Source organism: Pseudorca crassidens, chromosome 19 (assembly GCF_039906515.1).
Source record: "Pseudorca crassidens isolate mPseCra1 chromosome 19, mPseCra1.hap1, whole genome shotgun sequence".
Lineage (NCBI taxonomy): Eukaryota > Metazoa > Chordata > Mammalia > Artiodactyla > Delphinidae > Pseudorca > Pseudorca crassidens.
The window spans coordinates 55,118,592-55,133,339 of record NC_090314.1 but is presented as its reverse complement, the minus strand read 5'-3'; the positions used below and the strand labels follow the sequence as shown (position 1 = coordinate 55,133,339).

At 57.0% G+C, this 14,748-nt stretch overlaps 2 protein-coding genes across 4 annotated transcripts in view; one reads left to right on the top strand and one right to left on the bottom strand.

Moving 5' to 3' along the window:
• Nucleotides 1–14,748, bottom strand: part of DNAH17 (dynein axonemal heavy chain 17) — a 110,443-nt gene that overhangs the window by 17,120 nt on the left and 78,575 nt on the right. The window contains exons 57-70 of one of the 2 annotated variants that reach the window (XM_067715435.1): nt 13,968–14,132; nt 12,270–12,365; nt 11,909–12,126; nt 9,326–9,533; nt 8,990–9,105; nt 8,021–8,213; nt 7,497–7,732; nt 6,753–6,875; nt 5,065–5,269; nt 4,309–4,473; nt 3,540–3,680; nt 3,195–3,365; nt 1,498–1,620; nt 729–922 (exon numbers count right to left, since the gene is read on the bottom strand). In XM_067715435.1, the coding sequence (XP_067571536.1) occupies nt 729–922; nt 1,498–1,620; nt 3,195–3,365; nt 3,540–3,680; nt 4,309–4,473; nt 5,065–5,269; nt 6,753–6,875; nt 7,497–7,732; nt 8,021–8,213; nt 8,990–9,105; nt 9,326–9,533; nt 11,909–12,126; nt 12,270–12,365; nt 13,968–14,132 (2,354 nt within the window). The remainder of the gene's footprint in view (nt 1–728; nt 923–1,497; nt 1,621–3,194; nt 3,366–3,539; nt 3,681–4,308; nt 4,474–5,064; nt 5,270–6,752; nt 6,876–7,496; nt 7,733–8,020; nt 8,214–8,989; nt 9,106–9,325; nt 9,534–11,908; nt 12,127–12,269; nt 12,366–13,967; nt 14,133–14,748) is intronic. The other variant, XM_067715434.1, reaches the window with a different exon arrangement.
• The window catches only part of PGS1 (phosphatidylglycerophosphate synthase 1), a 108,627-nt gene that overhangs the window by 55,128 nt on the left and 38,751 nt on the right, over nt 1–14,748 (top strand). The gene's annotated exons all lie outside the window — the stretch shown is intronic.

The window sequence follows — 14,748 nt, the reverse complement described above, 5'->3', positions numbered from 1 at the left end:
CAGAATGGTTCTCTTTGCAAACGAGCCGTAAAAATAAAAGATTTCCTCTAAATCCAGCCACTGAGGCCATGAAAGTCCTCGGGTGCTGATGGCTCTGCCACTGCTTTCTCCCCACAGCATCCTTAAAGGACCCCGCGTGGTCGTGGCCTTGGAGGTCATTAGCACCCAGGCTTTTTAAAAAAAATTAATTAATTAATTTTTGGCTGCGTTGGGTCTTTGTTGCCGCGCGCGGGCTTTCTCTAGTTGCGGCGAGCGGGGGCTACTCTTTGTTGCGGTGCGCGGGCTTCTCATCGCGGTGGCTTCTCTTGTTGCGGAGCACGGGCTCTAGGCACGCGGGCTTCAGTAGTTGCAGCACGCGGGCTCAGTAGTTGTGGCTCGCGGGCTCTAGAGCGCAGGCTCAGGGGCTGTGGCGCGTGGGCTTAGTCGCTCTGCGGCATGTGGGATCTTCCTGGACCAGGGCTCGAACCCGTGTCCCCTGCACTGGCAGCGCGCCCAGGCTTTTTTAAAATCTTGGTGGCCAACCCGGGGAGTTTTATCTTCCCGTCGCTTATCTCGGGGCGCCTCTCCTCGCCCAGGGTCAGGGGAGCCGGCGGTTCCTGTTGGCCACCTTCAGAGACCCCAGAGCTACGAGAACTCAGAACGGGAATTGGTGGCTGGGATGGGAGGCGCCCACTCCCCAGCCCTAAGGCCAGGCTGGGGCGGGGTGGGGCGGGGCTGGGGGCACTCACTTGATGGCGTAGGTCATGCGGTCGGGCCGCACGCACCTCAGCATGCACAGCTTCTGCAGCGCCGTCTTGTTCTTCCACTCCTTGGGGAAGACCTCCTTTTCGGGGGCTTCCGACTCCACGAGCTTCTTCCACCGCTTGGCGGATCCCTCGATGTCGCTGTCCAGGTTCTTGAACTCATCCATCTCCGAGAGGGCCTGGGGGCAGACGGCCTTTCAGCTCTCCCCCATCCCAGTGGGCGCCTTCCCCGCGGGCTCCGGGAAAAGCATGACCATGGGGCCTGTCGCTCAAACGATGAGCTGCTGGGGATGAATGGCTGGGACGAGGGAGGAATCCGATCGGGGATGTGACTCCTGGCTGCTTCTCCGGGGGCTCTGGAACAGGGGCCCTGCTCATCCCAGGGGGTCGCCTTCCTCTGGTCTTTCTGAACTGACACAGTGAGGGCCCCAGGATTCTGAGGAATAGCCTTGACACTTTGCATTTTCCTGGAAGTGAGGGGAAGCGGCGGAGGGGCGACCCCTGGGCACACCCTGGGGCCCATCGCGGCTCAGCTTGCCGCCTGCAGGGACGTGATGATGAAGTTGCTGCGCTCCAGTAGGACAGCACAGTCCCCGTGAGCTGGCAGGCAGCCCATCAGTGCCTGGTCCCACCTCTGAGGCCTCCTCCGTTCTACTGAATGTTACGGCCGGGAGCACCTTGTAAACATGTCTGGGGCGAGCAGGAAAGGCCGCGAGGTGGGGAGAGAACACAGTGTTCAAGTCTGAAGGCCAACCTTGATGCCGCCCCATCCCTGATGCTGCAGGAAGTCCACGGGTGACACGACCCCGGCTTTGAACGGGAACCGCAGAAGGAAATCCAGCTCCACCGGGTTCAGCTCCTTCTTCATGGACAAGACCTGAGGGGCCGTGGGGCTCGCTTAGATGTTGCCCTACGACAGGGGCTCATACCCCTTGCCTGCAGGGGAAGCACTGTCCTGCCCCTTTGGGGTCAGCCCAAAGCTTGGTCAGCACCTTGTTTGTTTTTCAATTGCGGTACAATACACACAGCATAAATGCACCACTTTAACCCTATTATGGTCTAAAATCCAGCGGCATGTAGTGCATTCACACTGTTGTGCGACCAGCACCACTGTCCAGGTGCACAGCCTTTCCGTCACCCCAGAGGCAAAGCCCCTACCCTTCAGCAGTCCCGCCCTCAGGCGACCATCAGTCTACTCTCCGTCTCTACAGATTTGCCTTTTCTGGACATTTCCAGTAAATGGAATCATACAACACGAGGCCTTTTGCATCTGAGCGTGTTTTCAAGGTTCATCCGTGTTGTAGCGCGTGTCACTGCTTCATTTTTTTATGGACGAATAATGGGCCAGTGTATGGCGAGACCACATCTCGTTTACCCAACAGTCCGTCGTTGGACGTTTGGGTTGTTTCTGCCGTTTGGCTGTCGAGAAAATGCTGCCGTGAATGTTTACATGCACGTATTTGTTTGAATACGTGTTTGCAATTCTTTGGGGTATATACGTTTTCTGGTCACATTCGAAGTCACCTTGCCACTGGTGCGCACAAGCTCTCTGGGCTTCTAGCAGGCCCTGTCTTGGTCACTGAAGTGGCTCGTTGGGCAACTGGCCCAGCCCCTCCATCTCAGATGGACGGCAGGGGAGCCGGGGCCGCGGTCACTGTAACCTCCCCAGTCAGGAGCTCACACAGCTGCTTTCTCAGATTCCACAGAGAGTTTCCCCTGAGTCAGGGTCTCTTTTTTTTTTTTTTTTTTTAATCTTAGTAAAATAAAAAGTTCTTTGGGCCTGAAAAGAATACATTCTACTCTGGAAAATTAGGGGGAGCATCAAGGAAACTTATCTTGATGTGCTCTTAGCAGGGGAGAAACAGGGAACCCGTTACTCAGAGATTCACATGGAAAAGAAACCTCCTTAACCTGGACCCCTAATTCCAAGTTGGAGTTTGGATGGAAAGCTGGGTTGACATTGATGCCCAAGCTAGCTATGAAATCCGTGTTCCCAATAACACTTATAACACGGTGCAAACAAAGTGGCGGAGAGGTTGTTTAATCAATTTAGTGGAACCAAAATCTTTAAATATTTCAGCAGGTCTGTAAAAACAGGGGGCATGTTTACTCATTAGTACCTTTCTTTCCCATCCACAGCGGACTAACCGCTAAGGCGGGACTGTCGGCTCAGCATGACTTGAAGGGACTAGAACGACGTCTCCCTTTAACTGACCTTCCCTCCCCTTCAATGGTTCCCATTGGGACACCTTTCCTGGTACCAACTCAAGAGCCCAGGTGTGTTCCGTATATTGTTAAAAATGCAGGTTTGGATCCACTGGGTCTGAGCCGGAGCCTGAGAATCTGCATTTCCAACCCCCCCCACTCTCCCCCAGCACCCCACCTCACCCCACGGGGCTCCGGTGCTGCCCGTCCAAGGACCACACATGGGGCATCGAGGCCAGATGTTACCTGAAATGTCACCTGTGCGAGGAAGATGAGTTTGTCTCGCTCGAAGAGCCCGCGGGCCGTGTACATGTACACGGAGTAGGTGATCTCGTCCGTCAGGTTGATCACACGCTGTTTGACCTCGTCGGCGGGGGCGGTCTTCTGGATGGCCTTCTCGAACACCACGTTGAAGGCCTGGTCGGGGAGGGGGGGTCACCGAATGCAGGGGGCTCCACGCTGCCCACGCGGGCTCTGGGGCACTGCTCGGACCCGGTGCTGGTGCTGGTCAGACCTGGTGTCCTGGGTCCCACCCCCCAAGCCCACCTGCAGCCTGGGCCCCAGTGGCCCCGGACCCGGATGCAGCCGCACCTTGAGCGAGAACTGGTAGATGGGGTTGATCTTGCTGAGGTCGTTCAGGATGAAGTACAGCAGGGACGCCCTCCCCGCGGCTGGCACGTAGTTCTCTCTCGCCTCGTTGATTTTAACTTCTGTGATTTTTGCCTCTTGCACCTCAAAACAAACAATCAAAAAATGGGCAGAAGACCTATGTAGACACTTCTCCAAAGAAGACACACAGATGGCCAACAGGCACATGAAAAGCCGCTCAACATCACTAATAATTAGAGAAATGCAAATCAAAACCACAGGGAGATATCACCTCACACCAGTCACAACGGCCATCATTAAGAAGTCTACAAATAACAAATGCTGGAGAGGGCGTGGAGAGAAGGGAACCCTCCTACACTGTTGGTGGGAACGCAAATTGGTGCAGCCACTATGGAAAACAGTATGGAGGTTCCTCAAAAAACTAAAAATAGAACTACCGTCTAATTCAGCAATCCCACTCCTGGGCATATATCCGGACAAAACTATAATTCAAAAAGCTACACGCACCCCTATGTGCGTGGCAGCACTCTTCACAATAGCCAAGACAGGGAAACAACCTAAATGTCCATCTACAGATGAACGGATGAAGATGTGCCTGGCCGGCATCCACGTGCCTTGACCCTGCCCCGGGCCCCCAGGGGCCCCCATGTGGCTACGGCTTCTCTTCTCAGTGACCATCCGCCCAGCTCCCATGCCCCCTGTGTGCTCCGGCTGGGGGTGCAAGGGGGTAGCCCCCCAGATGGTCTTTTACCTTTTCCTCAATCTCGCTGGCCATGTGTTTGGTGGTCTCCAGGTTCTCAACCAAGGCTGTGTCTCCCAGAAAGTTCCCCGACGCGGCCGACAGACGGGCCAGCAGAGAATCTTCCAGCTCTTTCAGGACAATCTTAAATTCATTCTGAGACTTGGTGAGGTTCGCCTGCAGGAGGGGCAGAGACCGGGAAGGGAAATCAGTCGCTGGCACGGCCTGGTCCCCCAGCTGGGGGGCTCGGGGGGGCTCAGGGCCCAGGCCCTGGGACTCGGAACGGGAGGAACACGGCAAGCCTGGAAGAAAGGGGCCGGAGTGGAGGCCCCCAAGCAGTGCGGGGTAGGGGGCCCTGCATCTGGGTCTTGCAGCTGCTTGTCATGGGCAGCTGTGCAGCAAGAACGTGGGGACCATGGGACATGAGTGGGGCCTGGGACCCCTGTGAGCCCACGTGTATGGCTCAGCCAGTCAAGGAAGGGCCTGGTACACAGGGGCCGGCAGCAAAGACATTCTCGTGGGGCAGGAGTGCGGTGCTCTAGGGCAGCCCGGGCACTGCTGTGACTCCTGTTCTTTCAGCGAAGCCATCACTTGATTTAGAATTAGATTCGGGAGGCGGCCGGGGAGGAGGAGTGACTCATGCTGTCGTACCAGCTACACTCAGTGTGACAAGCAGGGCACCTTCACAGCCGCCGGACGCCTGGGTCACAGTGACCTGCCCCCTGCTGTCTCTGAGCTGCCTGCCCCGCTCCTCCTGTCTCCACGTACCTTCAGCTGCTCCAGATCTGGGCGCTCTTTGGCCACCACGGTGGCCAAGAGCTGGTCCTCGAGCCCGTCCCTGGTGACGAGGAAGTTGATCAGGGTGCACTGGGCCTGCATCTCGGGCTTGTAGTGGGGGTTGAAGTGCTTCGTGTGCAGCAGCAGGCGGAAGTTGGGGTGGTATTCCACCTCTTTGTCGCCGATCTTAATGAACCTGGCGGTCGGCGGACGGAGGGGTTAGGAGGGTCCCCGGCGACCAAGGGATGGCAGCACAGACAGACCGCCTTTCCCGCCAGCCTGGGAGGAAGGTCCAGACTTCTCAACGACATGTTTCACTATAAAGCTGCTTAGAATAAAGGTCTTCCAGAAGCCGTCGGCACAATTTTCCACTTAACCGGGAAGTAGTTCCCCTCTAAATGCACGAAATCATGTTGGCATATTGTGCGGGGGTTTACCCTGATTAATAAATAATCTGAAACTTGGAAAAAAACAAAAAACTCACAACCATCCCTCTCTGGTCTGTGACCGGCCCTTCTAGAAAATGCACCTGCTCGCTCTCCGGCCGGCTTGTTCTGATTTTTTAGGAGCATTTACTTGACTCTGCCTGCACATCTTACTCATCTGGAAGCCTCTGCAGAAACACTCTGGCCTGGGCTCCACCCCAGAGCCATTAACATCGAAAGATGTTGACACCCCAATTCAGAACACCGGGACATCCCTGGAGCTCCCCAGGTGAATCTGATGAGAGGCCAGGGTGGGAACCCGGGTCGGCTCACCCACTGGGGGGGGGGGTCGCTTCTCTCCGGCTCCCCACTCTGCTCTCCTCTTTCTGGCCGAGTTCACATTCTGGGGGGCCTCTCACTTCAGCCCTGGGTATCACTACTCACACCAGGCCCTTCTCAGAGTCTAGGACATCAGCACATTTATGTCACCTCTGTTCTGGGCTTCTGCCTGCACCCCTGAGTTTATAGGTGGCTCAGATCAACTCCGACCTTTACATTTTTAAAGTTGATTTAATTTTTTATATTAGAAAAGCAATACAGGGAGTTCCCTGGTGGTCCAGTGGTTAGGACTCTGTACTGTCACTGCCAAGGGCCCAGGTTGTTCGTTCCCTGGTCGGGGAACTAAAATCCCATGAGCCACATGGGGCAACCAAAGAAAAAACAGTCATACAAGCTCAGCGCATCAACAAATGAGCGGGTAAACCAAACGTGGCAGGTCCGCACGATGCAGTATTACTCAGCCATAAGAAAGAATGAAAGATACTCGCTACAGCTCAGATGAACCTGGAAAAGATACTCAGTGAAAGGAGCCAGGCACCAGTGTCCTACAGGCCACGGAACTGGTCACTTTTGGTTAATTTTATGTTATGTGAATCTCACCTGAATAGAAAGAAAGAGACTCGGGATTTGCAAAATGCATATGGAAATAGAAAAAAAAGATGACCATCAAGGATCGTGATCTGCAGGCAGTCGCTAATAAACTGTTGGTGTAGGTCTTCCTTCCTAATTGGAACGTGGTCCCACAGTTGTCAGTCTCTCCCCTGGGAGCTGGGTGTCCCTTCACGCATTTTGCTGAAGCCCCTGCTGCCTCCCAGGAAAGGAAATGCCCCGCCCTTTCTCTCAGTCCAGAGGCCAGACCTCACCACTGAGGACGATCTCGTGGGTGAACCCGCGGAGGTGGACGCTGCCACTCACTTTCCCTTTTTGATTGTGTTCCTGCCCAGCAGAGGGTCCAGAACCGGGTCCACGGTCTCGCCAATGTTCTCGATGAGCAAGGTGTCCCCTTCTGAGATGGCCTGCTCGATGATATCCAGGTAGCTGTGGGCACAGCACAGGGGCCGTGAACGCCCTGGGGCCCGGTGACGGCGCAACTGCCTGCCCCAGAGGGACCGAGGGGCCAAGAGCTCATTCCTCTCCCAAACACCTCCTTCCCAAGAGGAGCTCAGGGCTTCTGCGTAAATCGCCCCCAGGCTGACAGGAGGGCTGGTGCACGTGGAGCGCTTCCGGGCTATTGAGCCAGACGTTCCACAGCTGCGAGTCTCCTCTCACTGCCCAGCACACTGGGAAGGCTCCCAGTGCAGCCGTGTCACGGCCACTGCTTCTCATCTATGACGATGAGAGACGGGAAGATGACCGCCCGCAGCCCCCCGGCTGGCAAGTGACCAGGCAGGACCAACGCAGGCAGGAGCCGAGGCCAGTGCCGTCCCCCAGCAGGAGCGGCAGGTAACGGGGGAGAGAGGAGCCCCGAGTTTAATTCTTTCCTGCCAGTGCCCAGGGCCAAGTACTAAAGAAATCCACATGTGGGTCAGTGTTTGTTTTCAAAGACCCATCCATCCATTTAGCGAGTATGAAGGGCCCCAGGTGGACTTCCCAGCACCGTGGCCCGGCCGGCCGGCCGCCACCTCTGGAGCCCCTACCCCACCCGCCACGGCCGAGCACCTCTTCTGTCCCAGGCGGATGGCCTTCAGCTTGCTGCCGTATTTGTTTTTGATCCACTTGATGCCCTGCAGCTGGGCGTCCACGAAGAGGGGCCAGCGCTCCGTGTTGCACAGGATGGTGGCATTCTCTGTGGACATGCGGTCGCTGGGGAGCCCCTGGTTGTTCCAAGTGGCCACGTCTGCATCGTCGGTCAGCAGGCTCAAGGGATCCAGACCTTCTGTGAGCGGGATGGGGACCTGCCGAGGGGGCGATGTGGCCTTACTCACCTCTCAGCGGAAAGCGGCTCTCCGAGCAACACGTGGGCCGCCGGGCTGCGTGGGGGAGGACAGCCTCGCATTCGCATCACGCTGAGGAGCAGCTTGGAGCCCGGCCAGAAGGGATGTCGGCGTCGGCCTCACAGGGCCACCGTCTACATCCTGAGTGGCTGGAGTCTCCATTGCAGGAGCAAAGGTGCCTTCTGGCTGGGGCTGCCCTGCCGGGGGCCCCCAAAGGTGCTGAGTGATGGATGCGACAGGACCGCCTACCTTTAGCTCATTTATGTAAGGGATCCAAAACCCCTCCATTAGCTCATTGCGATATTTCTTGGTGAAGTAGCCCACGTAGGAGACGAAGGCGGAAATCAGCAGGACGTCCCCACACAGTGTGGCCCCCTGGCTTCTGAAGTTCTCCACCGATTCGGCCCAGCGGACGTTTTCTGATGCTAATCCTCCTACCAGCCTGAGATGGGGACAGGGGTCAGTGGGCAGAAGAGAAGCACGTGTGTCGGGGGGGAGAGAGGATGGACTGGAGGACCAGGAAAGGCGTGCCTCCACCTTTAACACGCCAGGGACCTTCCAGTTTCAAATCCTGACTCTGCTCAGCGGTTCAGGACAAAACATGCTTTGGGGGAAGTTTTGGGCAATAAACGCTTGAGGGAAGCAAAACTAATGCTTTCTGGAGGCGGTTGGGAACGCCGAGTTTCCCTTCCCCAAGGGGCCGACGTCACGTGGATGCTGACGCTACCTGACCACGTCACCCACGTGCCGAGGCTGCTGCCCGGACACCACTGAGCACGCGCTTTGGGCAGCAGGAAGTCCAGAGGCGGCCCCCTGGCCCTGTGTGGAGTGGGGACTCCAGGGTGTGCCTCGTGCTTCTCAGGCCCCCGGCTCGAGGGCTGGTCCCCAACCCTAAATGACACCAGGAGTCTGAGAGTGTGGACAGGTTTGTGCTTGACTAGCCTGTGGTCTGGCTTTAGCATCCTCCGAGCAGCCCTCCTTGCCAGGGACCGAAAGGCCACTTGACCTGGTGGAGGTGAGTCCACATCCCACGGGAGGCCAGGCACACAGCCTGGGGGTCTCCCGGGGTTTATCACTTTGTGCTCAGAAAGCGGGGGCTGGGGGCCTTGCTGCCTCCACCTGGGGCGTAGCCCCCCCCGAAAGGCCATTCTGTGGGCTCATCCCTTTCGGGGGGTGGTGTCTGAGGACAGGAGGGGCCCCTCGGAGGGAGTAAGGCACCTGTTAGCCAGCGAGATCACACTACTGGTGGCGTCAGCCTCCTGCTGACACTTGATTTTCTCGGCTGTCGCTTTTTCAAATGCCGACGTCAGGTTGCTCAGGTTGGCGTTGAGTTCCTGAAGGAACAAGACAGGCCCTGAAATCGGGCAACGCTGGGGGTCCCCAGCTCTCCTCCCGGGAGGGCCGGGAACACGGCCGACGCCGGCAGCCTCCGGGGTGATCAGGTCCCCACAGCGGCCTGCGGGCTCTTGCTCTGCTCCGTAATTCATGGCAGCGGCTGTGCCGACCCCTCTCAAACGGAGACACGGACCAGCTGCGCCTGCCGACGGCACTCACAGCGATCTTGCTTTTGATGCGGGAGAGCTTCTCCTGCGCCTCGGCCAGCTCCGCATTGGCCTCCTCCAGGGCCCGCCTCTTGGGGGCCACGTCGCAGTAGACCTCGTAGAAGCGGACGATGTTGATACACCAGGAGCACAGGCCCGCGGCGGCCGTGGACTTGGAGCGGATGAACTCGGGGTCGAACGTCGGGTTGCCTTGGTAGGGCCTGGAGCAGGACAGCGGGCGCTGAGGACGCAGACCTCCCGCCACCCCCGTCCCGCCTCCAGCTCCGCATCCGTCCGCCGCTCCGGTCCCCGTTACCAGCAACAGGACGGGGAGCACATTTAACTTTGTTTTTTTTGTATCTTAGTGATTAGTGATTAGAAAGAAGATTAGAAAGAAGAAGAAAGAAAAGAATGAAACTCAGAATTCTGGCCTCTGGAGTAGAATTTGGAGGGTGAAGGGCAACGGAAGTAGTGATTTCAAGTCCTATATTCTAGATGATGGAAGAAAACCTGTGTTTTTTTTTTTTTTTAATCCTCTCTGCTCCTGCTGCTTTATATGGCTGGTCTCATTTTCATTCTGCAACGACTCCAGTCCTAGGCAAGAAGACTGGGGTTCAGGGGGGGTCAGCAACTTGCCCAGAGCAACGCCGACAGGAAGTGTTGGAACCAGGGTTTCTTCACCAAGTTCTCACATCAGGGGCTGCGTGTCAGGTGCTGCCCTGAGTGCTGCCCATATGTCAGGTCCTGGAGCCACCCCTGCCCTGGCACGTGTCCTCACGCCATCTGACTCTGGGCAACAGGCCCAGAGAGGCTGAGTGTGTCTCCCAAGGTGACACAGCTTGGACTGGGCAGTGCAGGAATTCACACGGAGCCAGGCTGCCCCCCCTGGCCACCCCAGCTCCCCCGCACCCCACACACACAACGGGCCACTTCTGCGTCCCCTCAGCTCAGTGCCCAGTTTTCAGGGATCCCCAGTGAGGCTAAGGCTCTAAGGATGAGACTTACAAGAGGTGACGTTAAAGAAAAAAAGGGGTGATGTGGTAGGTGTTATTGTACAAGAGGGATGAGAAAAATGCCCATAGATGCAGTTAAGATGCTCTAGAAACTAGAGCACCTTAACTAGTGTTTTTAAAATAATGGCAACGTCATTGAGCACAACAGACTGACCTGTCTGCAGGAAGAATTCTAAAGGGACAATTTAAAATAATAATTGACGTGTGATTTGAATGCAGGTGGGGAACACGGCCCATCACCTCCTCACTCTGGCATATTTTACGCTTCGTTTGGGCAAATAGTACAAAGCGTCTGCGTCTTTTAAGCACACTCCAGACCGCATGGGGAGGTGGCAGTTGAGAAGTTTGCTGGGTGACAAGGAGGAGACATTTATCATGGCGTTATTTATGACGGCAGACACGGAGACAGCCTAAACCCTCAGCAACGCAGGTGTAGTAAGTAAATTACGGTTCATCTGCGGCAAAAAAGTCAAGCTGATGGAGTGTTTTGACAACACAGGGAAAAGCCTTTTTCCCCCACGATGTTAAGTAAAAGATAGAAAGCAGAGCAGGTAATTGCATATACACAGCATTCTTTCAACTACAGGGAGAAGCACGAGAAAAAAGACTGAAAGGAAACAGGCCACATGTTGACACAGGCTGCTCCCTGGAGGTGGGTCTGCGTTTTTCTTGTCTTTTCTCTTAAACTTTAAACTACTCCTTAGTCGTCAAATGGTTTTCGATCGTCCAGCCCTCTTCCTCAACAGATGGAGCTGAGAGAGGTTGGAGTCTCACCTGGGGTCATGCGAGGGGCTCCCTTTCTCAGTTGGGGTCAGGTCAGGTCGGCCCTGAAATCGGGTTGCCAGGGGACGGCCAGGCAAAGAGTGTTCACAAGTGCAGTGCTCACCAATGCTAGCGCATCGGATTTATGGGGCAAGACGTGGAGGTCCCCCCTGCACACCCTTCCCAAGTCCCACTAGGACCCTCTGCTGGAGTGCTTGTACCTGGACAAATACCTCCTCAAGCAGCAAAATGCAAAGAAACTATAAGGGACTAAAAGTACTACGTGCATGCACATCGGGGCAAATTATGAACAGAAAGATACAGAAAGGCTGAAACCCAACTGCCTCCTCTGAGGTGTCGGAGCAAAAGCAGGGTCCTGCGCATGACCCCTGCACACAGCACCACCAAGGGGGTGGGCAGGCCACCTAAGCCCCCCCTCCGACCCCACCCACCAATACACCCCTGCCCTCCCCCCATTTAAGGGAGCAGCTCGCCCCCCACCCGCCGAGCAAGGCTGGGGAGACAGAGGGTGATGAGGCTCCCCGCAAGCTTGGCATCGTGCTTCACCTCGACGCCTGGGCAGCTCAGGGGCAGGCGGATTCGCCCAGACTGCTGCCTGCTGTCTCTGGGGGTCCCACCTCGCTCTGTGCCGCCCAAGACCCTGCCCACTCCAGCAAGCATAGACTTCCCTTGGGACCATGCGGTATGGGGCCAGGGGCAGGTGGGAGAAGACTCGGGACCACACGGTGCCTGGACGTGACGTGCTCCCAACAGGATGAGGACTGAGCTGACCCCATGGCGGCAGCCGAGCCCCAACTCACTTAAATGCTTTCAGGCAGGCCTCGGGGATGTGCTCCTTGTCAAACTTCTTCAAGGAGTCCAGGAAGGTGTCCACTTTGCCCATCATGATTTTCGCAGCTTTCCAGCTCTGGTCCTTGGGGATCTTGCCCCCGGGAGCCGTCAGAATCATCACGGCGGCCGTGACGTTGACCACGGCGTCTGGGGGGGACCCGAAGGACTTCAGCTCTGTCAGGTTGTTCTGCAAAGACAGACGGACAGACTAGAATGGGGATTTAGCCCCGAGCAGGACCAGGAGGCCCCCGGTGATGACCCCACGGCGTCTCCTCTCTTCCTCTCTTCTCAGGCGTCGTGATCCCCGTTTCTTCCCCCTCCTGCCCTCACCTTATTCAGAGTGTCGAGGGCCTCCTGCGCGGCCAGTAGGGCCGGCTCTGCCTTGGCCAGGTCTGTTTCACAAGCTTTTTGTTTCTCAGTAACATTCTGGAAGGAAGGCAGATGGGAAAGATGGATGCAGGGGTCCGTCTGGGTGGCGTGTGTGAAGGGGGGACCCTGGGCGGTGTGAGGGCAAGGAGGGGTGAGGAGGGGTGACGAGGGGAGTTGCCCTTCGCTCTCGCTTGCTGGGTCACCGTGTGAAGCCCGCCTTTCCCCGCCCTGCCTCCTTTGCCCCGAAACACTCAGGTTAGAAGGAGCTGGGTGTCAGCTGACCTGGGATTCAGGGAGGGGAACTGGTCCTTCTCTTGGCTCCAGCTTCCAGGACCAGAGGGGAAACCTGGGGCCACACAGGCCACTCCCTGGCTTTGAGGCCTTATTTCTTGGTGCCACTGTCATCCCTCCAGGATGGACCATTTCAGAGGTACAGCCCATCCTCCCCTTAAAGTGAGAACATCTTCATTCACGCATGCACGCCTTCATTCATTCATGCACGCATTCACTCTTTGGCTCGGGAAGAACCCCTCTGAGCCTTCAGGCACCAGGCAGAGACCAGGAGAAGCTTGGTACCCATCAGTCAGGAGTAGCATCTGCGTGACAACAGAGATGAAGAAGCCAGTCGGGGCTGGGAGCTTTTGCTGGGCAAGGAGGAAGGACGACAGAAAGAAGAGGGTCTCTTTGCAGAACACCTCCTGGAGAATCCCATTCCATACCTTACTTTAGGGACATGCGGGACACAACTCAGGGAACAGGGCATGGAAGGCACTGACTTGGCCGGTGGTGCTGGGAAGCTCCAGGCTTCCCTGGAGCATGTTGGGCCATTTCTGGATCAGGGGTTGGAGAGGGGTGGGCACCCAGATGTTAACAGCTGCATGTATCAGACGGCAGGTCCCTGAGTTCAGGGTGCAGGTGTGGGTGCTGGCTTGGATCCTGACTATGTCACTTGCTAATTTTGAGACCTCAGGCACATTGCCAACCATCCTAACAGGGCTGTGGTCATGCAGGTTACAATGAGGGATGGAGCAGAGCTCCTGGCTACCCCACCCGGCCCGGGACCCTCCGCGCTCCAGCACTGGTGGGAAGGGCAGGGCTCAGGTCCCCCTCCTGTTGGCCTTGGAAGGAGGCTGTCTCAGGCAAAGAAATGACTTGCTGCTGTCCTCCCTCTCAAGAGACAGCAGACAATTACTGGGACTCTTAATTTAGACACTCACGCAGGTGCATGACTAATGACAAAAAAGGCATGCAGGAGAAGGCGATGAGAAATCAACCCAAGCCATGAACCTTCGGCGTGGAGCCCACCAGGGCCAGTGGCACTGGAACATCTCGGGGCTCCAGGTGCAGCAAGTCTGAGGACCAGGGCTCCGAGGAAGGCTTCTCAAGCCTTAACGTGCTCACAGGCCACTGGCATCTCACTGAGATGCAGACCTGATTCAGCAGAGCTGGGGCCTGGGAACCCGCATGTCTTACCAGCTCAGGAGATGCCACTGCTGGGGCTTGGGAGGGCAGCCCTCTGCTGAGCTGGGGGCCCTGCGCTTGGGAGAGAAGCCCTCCCTGCGGGGTTCCTGCTGGTTTGCCCGGGCCCGTAGGAGATACTGGCTACCAGGGGAAGGGGCCCAGCAGGGCAGAGCCGCGTGCCGCTGACCGTCTGCCCACCTTGTTGATGACTTCCACCTTGACTTCTTCCTCATCAGCAATGGCTTTCTCTTTGCTGACCTTCTCTGTTTCCACACCCACCACGTGGATCAGCTTGTCCGCTTTCTCGTTTTTCTGCTTGAGCTCAGCCTCCTGAACCGCCAGCTTGGCTTTTAAATCGTCCACCTAGAGGAGGAGGGAAGGGAGGCGGGCAGGCTGGGGCCCCGGCCACCGCACGCTGCCCCCTACTCGGCCGGGCTGTCCCGGCCCGGGACGGTACGGGCTGGTGGCCATGTGAGCCGCGGGGCCCGAGCAGAACAGCATGCCTGCCGGTTGCTTACCACTCCCTGTGACGCATTTCTAAGTGCTTTTTCAGCTTCTCCAAGGTAAGTATTTACTGAGCACCGACTGTGTACACAGGGTCGCAAGTATAAGACCCATTCCTGTCGTTCAAGGAGGTGGCAGTCAAGGTGGCCGGATAAAAACAATGTCGGCAGAGGCAGGGTGCTGAGGGGTTCTGGGGAGGCTGGTGGGGCTGTGAGAGCCTGGAGCCGGGGATGAAAAGCTCCCTCGGGCACTCGGGTGAGGCCCTAGGCAGCCAGGCGGAGGGAGTTCTGGGAAGTGGTAAGTGACGGGCTGAGACACCCTTCCCCATCTGGATGACTTCTAGCACGAGGAGGCCACCACTCCATCGCTGTAACCGCCCTCTCCTGGGTGCATTTCCTGTGTCCCAGGACCACTCCCAGAAGGTACATTTGGGGAAAAACGCCTGCTGAGCCGGGCTTCTCCCTTGTTCCTATCC